The sequence below is a fragment of the Martes martes genome (genome assembly GCF_963455335.1).
Source record: "Martes martes genome assembly, chromosome: 11".
In the NCBI taxonomy this organism is placed as follows: Eukaryota; Metazoa; Chordata; class Mammalia; order Carnivora; family Mustelidae; genus Martes; species Martes martes.
Genome location: NC_137899.1, coordinates 90,818,530 through 90,831,470, shown reverse-complemented (window position 1 = coordinate 90,831,470; position 12,941 = coordinate 90,818,530). Strand labels below are relative to the sequence as shown.

The window sequence follows — 12,941 nt, the reverse complement described above, 5'->3', positions numbered from 1 at the left end:
AAGAGGCTGACAGCGTCTCCCGATCTCTAACCAGCAGAAACTGCAGAGTGCAACAGCTGCCAAGGCCCTGACCCTGAACTTGTCAACTTCTTCCCTGCCCTCCCACCTCCTTCCTCCTTGCATCCCCACCAAAGGAAGCTTTCTGCTTCTTTTTTGCTAAAGAGCCTCAGAGAGGAGCATTTGAGCACCTACTCCAGTCAAGAAAGATCACTGACATCTGGGCTCCAAGAGCCTTTTGAAATGAGACGGGCATCTAGACTTTTCCAGAGAGGTAGCTACCCTTCCCATTTTCCCTCAAAAGGTCTGTGGTCTTTCTTACAGGCTAACACCCTCTGCTGACCCAGATGCTTCCTACTCACTCAGACGCCGAAGTAAATGATCTTTGTCATTAGGGAAGTCCGAAGGGCTTAATATTGTACGCTCTGGGGGCAAATTTCTCCAGAATTATTACTTCATTTTCTCCCTGCCCCCAGACGCATCTTCCTAAGGACTAGGCTCGTAAGTGCTCTCCCAGGGAAAGCTCTGCGTAAGTGGGATTATGTTCACAATGACGATCATCACTGCAGCCCCTAGGATGTTTGAGAAACAAAAATAAGCTTTGCAAGTTGCCTAGGTTCTGCCGACTCAGCAGGCCCCTGCTGGGACCAATCACCGACCGCCTCTGGAAGGGATACGGCCCGATCTTTCCGACGTACTGATTGGCTTTGAGGCCTGGGCGGGGCCACTGCCTGGGTCGGCTCCCTGTAGGTGAGGGAAAGTTAAGGTGGGCGTCCAGCAGGATTTTTGTCCGGTGACAGCAAGGAAAAAGTCTCGGCGATTTTTTATTTATTTATTATTATTATTTTTTTTTCCCTGCTTTGGAGGCCCAGGTTCAAGGCAAATTATAAGTGGGGAACCAGTGTGAAGGAGAGAAATTGGAACCGAGTTCAGGCGGCAGGTCCTGGGAGAGGAGACCAGCCCTGTCTGAAGTCGGCACCGGCCGCTGACCAGCTTGGGGGCCTGGGTTAAGGGAAGGGGGTACGGCAAGCACAGGTGGAAGAGAAACTGATACTGCCCCAAAGAGGCATCCGAGAGAGCAAAACTGATGGAGGGCACCAGGCCATGCGCTCGGTATCTTTAATCGGTTAAAGCCTTTACATGATTTCTTCAAGGCTAACCGGCCGCAGCAGAGCTGTGCCTTTGATTGGCTGGGGGGCTTTCTGCGAGCCCTAGAATGACGTTTCTCTACTACTGAGCAAGGGACGGGGGGGCCCTCACTATGCCTCGGTTCAGCCTCCTCTCCCGGTCCCTTTCTGCTGGGCGTGAAACGATGCTCACCAATCCCACCTAAAGCAGGAGGCAAGGAGCCCAGCCTTTTTGTGCACACAGGAGCCGTCCCTGGCCTCCTTTTCTGCCCCCAAGACAAGAGAGGACTCTTGGAAGCCGAGTAGGGTTTCAGAAGTCTTTCTGGACTGAGCCCAGCGTGGTGAGAGGCGAAGGCCCCCGGCGGCCGGCGGGAGGCGGGAGGGGGCGCCCAGGGCCACCATGGGCCTGCTCAAGGGCCTCCTCGGGGCGCGAAACCTGCTGCTCGTCATCTTCGTGCCGCTCCTGCTGCTGCCCCTGCCCATGCTCCACCCGAGCAGCGTGAGTACCGCGCGTCGCCTCCTGTCCCTGCGGGCCGGCCGTGGGGGGCGAGGGCAGGGGGGCCGAGGGATGGGGTGCGAGGCAGCTCCTCCGCGGGCTTTGCTCCGGGGATCCGGGCATGGACGGGTCTTTCTGGGGGAGGCTCGAACGCTTTCTTCCCCCACGCTGCCCCTTTTGTCCCTCCGCACCCTTCCCAGGGCCCCGACCACATGGCCCCCAGCCAGGGCTGAGGTTGGCGGGGGCGGCTGAACCGGCTGAGGGGTGCTACCCCGTCCTCGGGCCGCCGGAGCGGGGGCCACGCGCTGTGCCCCTGGGGAGAGGGATACGCTGCTGGGCCGGCATTTGTCCTCAACAGGGTCACCATGTGACTGTCTCTCTGTGAGGGAGCTGGAGAGCAAGGAGGCCTCCCAGTAAGGACACAGGAGGCTGAGGGGAGTGATGCGGGAGGGAGGGGATTACCCTGCAGGCCTGGGGGGGTCGTTGGGGAAGCAGGAAGGTGGCATGGGGGGGGGGGTCACTGGGACTCCTTTGCACCCACCAGGGGCTGTTGTTCTGTTAACCACACTTTGAAATGCAGTCTCCGAAGTCCCTCTGAACTTTACATTGAAGCGGAGCTTGGCATCTTGCCCCAGTCCCATGCATAGGGCCCTTTGATCATGTGTATCCTCTGTGTTTCCTTCTCTATGCCCTTGAAGGAGACACATTCAACCATGCGATAAAAAAAGAAATAAGAGCCCCCAACTCTAGTCCATGACCCAATTTTTGAGTGGTTTGCATGAGCAGCGGTGCCATAGCTTTGGGTCCGCCTTCTGCTGGCTTCTCAGACCTTTGCTGGCCTTCCTTCCCTCCCTGTCTCCCTCCTCCTCCTCCTCCTCCTTACCCTCCTCCTCTCTGGGGCTATGCCCCTTGTCCTGCAGGCACTACCCTTGTGATTTCAGGAAAAATAAGCTAAGAGAGGTTAATCATGTTTGTGAGAGGGGAAGAGATTTTTCCAGGCAGCTCCCAGAGTAACTTGGTAACCAACATTGAGTTAGAAAGTTAAATAGAGGGGATTAGAATGTCTTAAAAACAAACGGGCCTAAATCTTTACTAGAATAAATACCCCAGAGTGCCAGGGAGCCTCGGGAGTAACAGCCGCCCGGGATTAGCAGAGACAGTGATTGCTGCTGACAGTTTTCTTGGGCTCCTGCTAGTCCATGCTCCACTCTGTCCAAACGGGCTCATTGTTCTTTCTTTCTTTCTTTTTTCAAAGTTTGTTGTTGTTGTTTTTACTCAATATTTGATGCACTTAAGGGAATGTTCACCAGAGACACAGTGCCCTCCTCTCCGTGGTGGTATCAGAATAAAATAACCAGTTATTGAAGTAGGCAAAATAATCTATAAATCTGATGGAAGACAGGTGTTATTTTTTTTTTAAGATTTTATTTACTTATTTGACAGAGAGAGATCACAAGTAGGCAGAGAGGCAGGCGGGGGGGGGGGGGGAGGCAGGCTCCCTGCCGAGCAGAGAGCCCGATGCGGGACTCGATCCCAGGACCCCGAGACCATGACCGGAGCTGAAGGCAGAGGCCCAACCCACTGAGCCACCCAGGCGCCCCAACAGGTGTTATTTTAAAAAGAAGGGAAAAAAATCTTGGGGGGAAAAAAAGAGGAGAGCAAAGGAAAAGCAGGTGAACCTCTGGTCTGTTTGGATTTGTACATAATCTTTGAAGAGATTTTTACAGCTGGACTTACGGAGACCAAGGGACTCTGTCCCTTCCCCCCTCCCACTGTGACAACCTAAAATGCTTCCAGATATCACCCAATATCCCCTGGACTGCAGGGGGGCCGGGGAGGTGCAAAATCACCCCCTTTAAGAACAAGTGCCTTTTAGGAAAGTAAACCTAACACTACCTTGGGGCCTCCCGGTCGGTGCCCGTGGACAGATACTGGGACTCCCATAGCCCCGGGGACAGCTAGATGGAGCCCGGTATGGCTGGTGTCCTCAGAGCTGGATGCAGCTCGCTTGCCACTTACCCAGGTGCCCTCCAAAGGTGATTTCTGTGTGTGTCACTGTGTCCATAAGAACTCTGCTCTTCTTCTACAGTGACATAAAATCACCTTGAGGTCACCAGTGCCCACAGGAAGCACAAACCAACACATAGAAGGTCTCTCACCCATTCTTACTCCCACGTGTCAAAATTTTAGATTCTGATATTGAATCCTCAGGATTCTAAAGGGGACCTGGCTGCTCCAGGCTGGAGCTGAGGGAAGGGACCTGGCCAGAGTTCCTGGCCTGCCTTTCTAATGGTTCTTCAAAAGATAAGCCACAGCTACATCCTAGGAAGCATTAGAAGGACCCTCCCCTTTTTCCTGTCCAGCTCTCTAACACCAGGGGCCCAGACTTGGTCTCCTATGTTCCAAAAGAGAAGGGCACAGGAGGGGCTTGTCCATAACCAAGCCCTGCCTCAGTGTCCCTGGCGGGATAAAGGTTACACCCAAGTCCCAAAAGAAATTTCAGAAAGGCCTCATGGTCACGTATGACAGCAAATAAACAGACCTCAAGCCGCTTCTGGTGAAGTTTGAGCGGAACATCACTGAGATGATCGGACAGCACGGGAAAGGACCAGATGGACACATCAGTTGGTAGCAGAGCCAGGAAACATCCCATATGGGAAATGCCACTTTTGAGCTCTCTCCTTTATTTATAAACAGATGCCAAAAAGAACTGATAATACTACACTTTAAAGGCGCTGCCCGAGTGCTCCTCAGCCCCTACACACCAGCTGACTAGTGGCAGTGATAAGGGGCCAGGGTTTCCAGAATATTCTCTCCAACAGATAGATAAGAGAAACCCAGTTCAGTTCAACCAACTTTAATTGAGCCACCTGCCAGACACTGGACGGATGTGAGGCCCCAGGATTCCTGTAATCAAACCTCACAAAGCTTTTGGGGAGGGTATCTAAATACAAGCTTACCCACTGAATTTTGAGAAAGTTCAGATGGAGCAAAAGGAAGTTTATGTAAATTCCATGGGTGAACGGGGTGAGAAATATGGAGGGAGACTCTCGACCATTCTCGTGCTGTAAGGAAAATCCAGATTAAAATGATGATGGTGGTTTACCCCGTTGTTCAGGAAGCTTGCTGACTTCCTCCAAGACAACCTATTCTAATTTGTAACAGTAATTACAATCAACAAGTGTACCTTAGCTTACCCAAATCCTCCTAATTCAAACTGAGATGGTACCCAGGAGAAGGCTGGTTCTCTCTTTCTCTCCATCTGTCTTCCCTTCCCCTCTCCCTTAACCTTAATCTGTGGCCCTGTAAGGCCAAGAAAGACTAAAGGTCCTCAGGAGGGAATAAGGACTCTCAGGAAGGGACAGATAGCCTGTCCCTTTTATCTTCAGCTAGAGTTAAGACCCGCCATTCTGTGTCCCAGGGGAGAGATAGGAATAAGTAGGTTCAAGGGGGCTAAAGGCTTTGAAATTCTTTATGTAGTTTTATTTCTGCAACAAAAGGGAGTATTTCTCTAAATTGCATTATTTTCCAATGGAATCTTTTCCCCCCCTTCCTGATTCTGTTTTCTTATCAGCAACTTCTAAAAGTTTTAACTTCTCTCTGATCTTTCGGCCCCAGAGGATATCTCAGTGGGAGCTACACAGTCAACATTTCTCAAACCCCAAGGCAGTAATCCGTGCATATCAGGAGGGAGCAAGGTCCCATCCAGCCAAGCTGGGTTAATCACTCCTGACGCCCCTCACGGATTCTGGCGACCTTTTGTAACTTTTGTGCAAGAGTTTGAGGACGCTTGTTCTGAACCCAAGGGAGAGATAAACAGAACAAGACTCGTCAGGCTCCTTGATCGCCAGCCAGCCTCAGGGCAGGTCAGATCTGAGCCCAGATGGTTTAGGACCATGTATAAATGGAGGAACCCAGAACTTGCTTGGACCCTCTGTGCAATGGCCCTCCAAGACCACTGTTAAGGTCCTTGGAGAGTCACACCCCCCACCCCCTCACCCCGAGAGTAAGCCAGTGACTTTTCTCAGCTCCATTAATCAGTGCGAATTTGAGCGTCCAGCACTACTAGAGGCTGAGGTTAAGGAAGGCTGGTTGTAGAGAACAGTGTTGTGCTTTTTTATTCCACCCACCACAAGGCTGTACAGCCAGCCAAGTGGTGGTGTTGGGGAAAACTGGTAAATTTCCAGGCCTTCCCTTGCAGGTAGATAGCACTTTTGATTCCCTTTATCGGAGGGATGTTTCCATGTGCATCAGGCAGGGGGGGATGAAGTCCCAGAGCGGTAAGAATCAGACCCTGGTAAGGACACGGGTTCTCAACCAGGCACAAATATTCCCCCCAGGGACACTTAGCAATGTCTGAAGGCATCTGTGGTTGTCACAATCGGGAGGTACTACTGACATCTAGTGGGTAGAGGCCGGGGATGCTGTTAAACCTCTTCACGCCCAGGACAGCCCCCCACGGCATAGACTTTTCCAGCCCTACAATGGGCCAATCTCAGAGCTCACACATGAACCGGTTACACAAATGGATCCCAACTTTCAACCACCCCAAGAACACCTAGCATCCAATCAACTCGATGCCAAAATATTCTGCCACATGCCCGAGCTGTGAACTCCACCTTTAGAGCCTGTGATCTTGGGTCTGGACACAGTTCATTTCAAAGATTTTTATTTATTTATTTGATAGACAGAGATCACAAGTAGGCAGAGAGGCAGGCAGAGAGAGAGGGAGAAGCAGGCTCACCGCTGAGCAGAGAGCCAGATGTGGGGCTCGATCCCAGGACCCTGGGATCATGACCCGAGCCGAAGGCAGAGGCCTTAACCCACTGAGCCACCCAGGCGCCCCCACAGTTCATTTCAGTCCCCATCCTGCACAGTTTCAGGCACCAGCAGAGCTGTGATACCCTAAGTCTGGTGGCTTCACTGCCACAGACCACGTGCCAGGCGCCGGTCCACCCAGCGAGCAGCCATTACAGCACACACCCAAGTGTGGGCCCCGCCACGGATCCCCACATGGCCCTGCCAAGGCCAGCTTTGCACCTCCCAGGGCTGTGTCCTGGGGCCCACGTTTGAGTCTGGATGCCTATTGCCTCCACCCCGGATCTCATTTGGATTCTCCATGGCAGTGGTTCTAACTAACCGCCCACTTTCCTCCCCTTCCAGGAGGCTGCATGTGCTTACGTGTTGATCGTGACCGCTGTGTACTGGGTGTCTGAGGCCGTGCCTCTCGGAGCTGCAGCCCTGGTGCCTGCCTTCCTGTACCCGTTCTTCGGAGTCCTCCGGTCCAGCGAGGTTAGAACATTGGTGGCCCAGCTCCCTGCTCGGGGCCCCCGCTGGGCCAGTGAAAGAGGGCTCGAGGTGAAGGGAGAGTCCCAAAGCACTTGAGGACAGGGCTTTCTTCACCCTCTGGAAAAACCTCTTAGCACTAAGCCTTTGCACCTGCTATTCCAGGCCCTGAGTTCCTCTCCCATGACCCTCATCTCCCTCAAACTGCCTCTTTCAGGAAGCCTTACTTGACTGATCACATCCAACTGCTCCTTCAGTCTGAAACCCTCTAGGAACTGGGGGATTAGCACCTATAAGCAACCTGATGTTGACCTTTATCAGTCTTTTGTATCCACTTAAACTATAAGGCAGGAATCAAAGGTAGGAATCGGGTTTTCCCAGGTCTTTGGAATCTCATTATAAACCTCATCCCCTATACAGTAAGTGCTCAATAAATGTGTGTTGACAGAGAGACTCATGATGTTTTCCTGAGTCCTGACAATGTTTTCATCCACTTCCCCTAAAAGAAGAAAAAAAATTCTATTCCTTCTTCCCCAACTCAAGATTACTGCATATTCTTTCCTTGACTTCTGTCTACCTAGAACCTGCCCTCTCTGTCCACTCTCTCTCTCTCTCTACGGCATCCATAAAAGCTCATCCAGAAATTGTCAATATCGAGCCCAGGTTGTGGTCAGATTTCAGGGCATACACTTAACACCCAGCACAAGTGGGAAAGAAGAAAAACACAACCAGAAACCAGAAGCAAGATGAAAAATGGTCCCCATCCATTACTACCTGGTTCTGTTTAGATTCTTGTCACAGCACCTGGTCTCTGCTTAGAGCTTCTGATAAAGATCGAATGGTAGAGACAAAGGACAGAGGCAAAGAAGAAGGATGAAAGGGAACCAATGTTTGCAGGCCTACGAGCAATCAGGCACTACAGTGGAAGTCCTATATCTCTTATGTAATACCCCTGAGATCTCTGCAAGGTGGGTGTTAGTATTTCCATTCTGCAGATGAGTGAAGAGACTCAGAGAGTTAAAAATCACACTCAAAATCACAAGGTAGGAAGTAGCAGAACTGGATTCAAACTCATATCCATTAGATTTCAAAGTACATTCTTGTTTGCTATTCTACCAGACAGACTCAGCTGGCCAATTTGATTGTTAGTTTGTGTTTGGGGTATTTCGGTTTTTGGTTATCACTGAGTTTTTTGTTGCCATCGTTTTTTTCTGTATTGTTCTTGTTTGGGCGTGGAAGGTTGGTGACAATGGGTAGCTGTAGTAGTCAAAAAGGATGGGAGCCCCTCAAACCATCAGCAGTGCTTTTATTCCTGGAAATGGGTACAACACCAATATCCTGGAGAGTCACAGAAAAGCTAGCCTGTGACCTGCATCACCCCGCAGTTGCTCCAAAGTGTCCCATTCCTTTGTGGAAACAAGAATAAGTAGTTTGGTCTGTGGGCCTGCCTAAAAGAACCACCAACCTTAAACACGACTTTTCTTTTCTTTTTTTTTTTTTTAAAGATTTTATTTATTTATTTGACAGACAGAGATCACAGGTAGGCAGAGAGGCAGGCAGAGGGAAGCAGGCTCCCTGCTGAGCAGAGAGCCCAATGCGGGGCTCGATCCCAAGACCCTGGGATCATGACCTGAGCCGAAGGCAGAGGCTCTAACCCACTGAGCCACCCAGGCACCCCAAGAACCGTGGCTTTTTTCCCTCATGTTATTCATTCAACATTCAGAAAAATATTTCCTGAGTTCTGTATCTACCAGGCGCCATCTGGGACGTTACAGAACCCCGACCGTGACAAAAATGAAACACGGAATTTCTGCCCTCTCAAGTCTCACAGCTGATGTATGCATATGAATGGTTCATTTTTATGGTGATGGCTTGATAGTCAGCAGGGGTTAAGAGTTTGTTGTGTGCAAAGCTTAGACTTCCTTCTTTCTGCCTTGCTGAAAAGTGATACAAAATGATAGACTCCTGACCTTGAGAAGTTTCTACTCTAAAAAAGAGAAGGCACAAGCCAAATGGGAAAACACAGAAGACCCATGCGGTAATGCCTCGTTTTCTGGCTCTGCGGAAGATTCACCCAATTCCCCAAGAGGGAATGTTCTAGATAAATGAAATACACCCCACCAGGGGCCCAAACTTTATTTTGACCACTTTTTGATTGACGTCTTTCTAGGAGGCTTTATAATTAACCCCAGCCTTTTAAACAGAAGTTGTTGAAAACAAATAATCAACTTTTTCTCTGAAACCTTCACAATTTCCAGGGGGAAACAATTTCTCAATCTAAGGAGCCAGTGTGGGCTGGATGATAGCACAGTTGAGTGACTTGAGTGCTGGCTGAACGGCTGAACCGTAAGAATCTTGAGTAACGTCTTGGCAGTAGACTAGAGGGAGAGCCCAAGTGGAAATACGAGAGGTACGTTATCCGATCTGCAGATGCCTCGAAGCTGGATGGGCCAACTCATGAATGATGACAGAAACAAGGCTGACAGGATGAGACAATGGCCTGGGACTGACAAAATGACGTTTCATAGGGATAAATGTTCACAGTGTGTGTGGAAAAGACCTTGGCTTTTAGCTGAGTACAGAGGCAGTATGAATCATCTATCAGCCCCATGGAGCTGCCAAAATCTAGAGCACGTACCGCATGCCAAGCACTCTGGGAGGTCCTTGACGTGCTCCGTGTCACTTAACCGTCTGTAAAGTGGTTCTCAGTTCCGTCTTTACGGAGGAGTTCAGAAATGGAAGTTCAGAGAGGTTAAAAGTCAGGATTGGACCCAGGAGTGTGTGCCCCCAGAACGTGTGCTCTTAACCGCTGGCCGATAGGTACTGAAGTCTGCTGAGTTAATAAACGTCTGTGCCCAGAGCATCAAATTCTAGATCAGGAGCTCGTGCGGTGGTAGGTAGCCGAGATGTCCCCAATCTAGAATGTGAGTCACACGAGCAAAGAAGAGAAGACTCAAGAGGGACGTGATTTCTGGCTTCTGCAGCTCAACACATGAGGCTCAGGGGCTCAAACCAGAACCAGAGTCCACGCACGGTAAGAGAGACCCGCTCCGTGTGCGGGAAGATGCCAGACTGGGCAGCCACGTGGGGTCTGCGTATTTCTGGTCCTGGGAATGCAAGCCAGGTGACCAAGTCAGGGCCATTAGAGGTAGATTTCGTGCCTTGGGAGAGGGGATGGACTCAAAGGGCCCTTTGACTTTGGGATTCCATGATCTTCGTGTTGGCATCCTGCCGCTATTTCCGTCTGTGGGCGTACAGAGCTGAGGCCTGGAGTTTAGGTTTGTTCTTTATTTTACCTCCGTTGTGACTCTCACGACTATCATTGTATCTGCCTCGGGAATCATCTATGCCTTTCTAAGGTGCTGCCTCAGCCGGGGCCAATCAAGTCAGCTAAGATTTACTGTTTCTAGGAGGCTGGGAGCGAGAGCACTCTCTGGGGCAGGAAAAGGCATGGTTGGAATGCTGGGGCTTGGGAAGAGTCTCCAGGGTGTCCAGTGGCAGGAACAACTTCCAGTAGAGATGACATCTGCTTTCTGTCTCTCCCCTGCCCAACATACACTCACACACACGCGCACACACAAACACACACCCCCTCTGCTGTCTCCACGGCCCCGCACTGCCGGCCCCTGGCAAGTGTCCATGGCATTCCAGCTCCCGCCAGGAGAGGACACGGAGCAGGGCAGCTCCAGCTGCGATAACAGAACAGCCTCAGCAGCCCCATGACACTGGAGTTCAATGTCACAAATCTGCTTCCCTGTTGGTTCCTGATCTTTCTGACCTGCCAGATTGCCGACCAGCCCCCAAACCCTGACTTTCTCTGTCTGTTTAGACCTGGGCACATTCCATGTACCACTCTCTGCTCTGCCTTTCTGGCCTCTGCTCACGACAGGGGCTGACCCCCTCCATATAGGCCCGTGGGGAGGGAGGCTGAGCCTCGGGGCCCGGCCCCCTGCCTGAACCCCAGCCGTCCCTCACCCACAGCCAGCCAGATGCAGCCCAGAGCTGAGCTCCACACCCAGTCCGTGTGTGGGGCCCGGGACCGGGAACCTCCAGACAATGCAGACTCCTGAGGCCAACTTAATGCTTCTGGGGGAAGAGCTACTCCCTACACAGGAGCCAGCCCCTTTGCCAGTGGACTCAGAGCCCAGCCCCCTGCCTCAGTTTCCTCCATTGGAGGTGGTCCATGAGGTCCCAGAGAAGAAACTGGGGGTGCTTTATGAGTTAGCTAAACAGACTTCCGGGCCAGGTCAGCGCTCATCAGAGTCTCCCTGCTTTAGGCTTCTCTGGGGCAGGGTTTGCAAAGAATGTTTTTTTAGCAACAAAACCTTCTCTTTAAACCACGTCTTGGGAGGCTCAAGACATAAAACAGATGGAAGAGGAACTCCTGCTCAGACTGCGCGAGGAGGACCCGAGCCCCGGCTGCGGAGGCCCTTCCCACGGGCTTCCTGACATTTCAGACACAGTGAGTGTGGCTGGCAAACCTCTGGCCTTGGGGAGTGCAATTAGGTGATCAGGAGCGTGTTGGAGCCCGCAGAGGCTTATCCAACAGGAACAGCATTCCTTTCTCCAGGGAAAGTCCTGGAGTCAGATGTGCTGGATTTGGCCGCCTTGCCGCGGCACTGGTTGGAATGCTGTACCCTGGGCTCCAGCTCGGGCTGGGGGCTTAGCTCCGAGCTGAGGGGGAGCCACCCCCATCACCCACTCCTGGGGTCTAGAGGATTTTCCTGCAAAATTGTTCGGATGTCCAGAAGAGCCTCAAAGTAAGTCCATTGCCAGAGGCCACCTCTGGTCTCCTGAGGGTTTGCCGTATTCCCACCATTCTTAGAGGCGCCCAAAGCTGACCTACAGAGTGCTGACCATCTGCATTTCTGGGGTCCCCCCCTGCCAAGAGCTGCCAGATGTCCACGTCAGGGCACGGTGAGATCCACCCCACCTCCTGCGGTCTCTGGCTGCTGCCACCAGGAGCAAGTAGAGTGGCAATGTGGAAAGGGTTGGGGCTCCAAGCTGGGAGTAGGGTAAACCTGAGTTTGAATCCAGTTTTGTCACTAACCAGTCTTGAGCAAGTTGTAATCTGTACAAACTGCCCTTTACTCTTTACTCGCCTGAAAAGGGAGGATCTAGAAAACAGCGACCTTTCGGGGAGCTAAGGGTTCTCACCGTGTGCAAGCGCCTTCCCCAGCAGGGAGGATGGGTTGGCCCTCAGGCCTCCTCCACCGGGGTGGCCCCAGGGTGGCCAACTCACATTCCTCCTGAGCTGAGCCTGCTGTCCGGAGTGCCCTTCTCCAAAGTCTAGGAACAGAGTCACAACCTTTACAAAAATTATTCTAAACATTTAAAACCTAACCTATCTAGAGATCAATCAATAATTCCGCCTTCAAAGAAAATAATGGTTTAAAAGCTCATCACTAATGGATGTCGCCTGTGATTCACTCACTTTGAGCTAGTTAGTGAAGGACCCCACGCGCCGGCCCTTCTGTCCTTGGGCCTCTGCCTCCAGCCCGGCTCCCACTTCGCCGAGAAAACTTGGGGGAATCTTTGGTTTCAGGCCCCACCTTGCTCCTTCTTATTTCATTTCTTTCTCTTCTTCCCTCCTTCGGTCGTGCTGACCTCCCTGGCATTGCCCTCAGTCTCATCTTGAAGCTTTTTATCCTTTTTCCACTTCTTTAATAATATGGACACTTATTGAGCACTTCCTGTATGCCAGGCACCATTCTAAGACCCTGCCTGCATTATCTGACTCAAGGCCACGCCATGACGGATTAAACGAACCGTGTATCGTGACTCGCCACTGAAGACATTGGAATGACGGGGCCACGGGGTTCCATGGGTTGCCCAAGAGCCTCCAGCTCATCTGCGGGGAAGCCACCCTTCAAACCCAGCTCATCGGAACTCCAGAGCCCATGGTGTTGCTCCTCTCTGCCCCGCCTTTCCAGGTGGCCTCCTTGAGCACATCTCTTCTGAAACACTGTCCAGGAACACCTCTACTTTCCAAGCTCAGGGCTCTGGCAAACAGAGAAAAACCGCGGAGCAGAAAA

At 51.7% G+C, this 12,941-nt stretch overlaps 1 protein-coding gene across 1 annotated transcript in view; it reads left to right on the top strand.

The window, feature by feature from the left end:
• Positions 1-1,524: 1,524 nt before the first annotated feature.
• Positions 1,525-12,941, top strand: part of SLC13A4 (solute carrier family 13 member 4) — a gene marked incomplete at its 5' end in the record, with an annotated part of 38,076 nt that continues 26,659 nt past the window's right edge. The window contains 3 exon segments of the mRNA XM_080818742.1: positions 1,525-1,854; positions 5,822-5,917; positions 6,784-6,912. Of these exon segments, the coding sequence (XP_080674868.1) occupies positions 1,525-1,854; positions 5,822-5,917; positions 6,784-6,912 (555 nt within the window).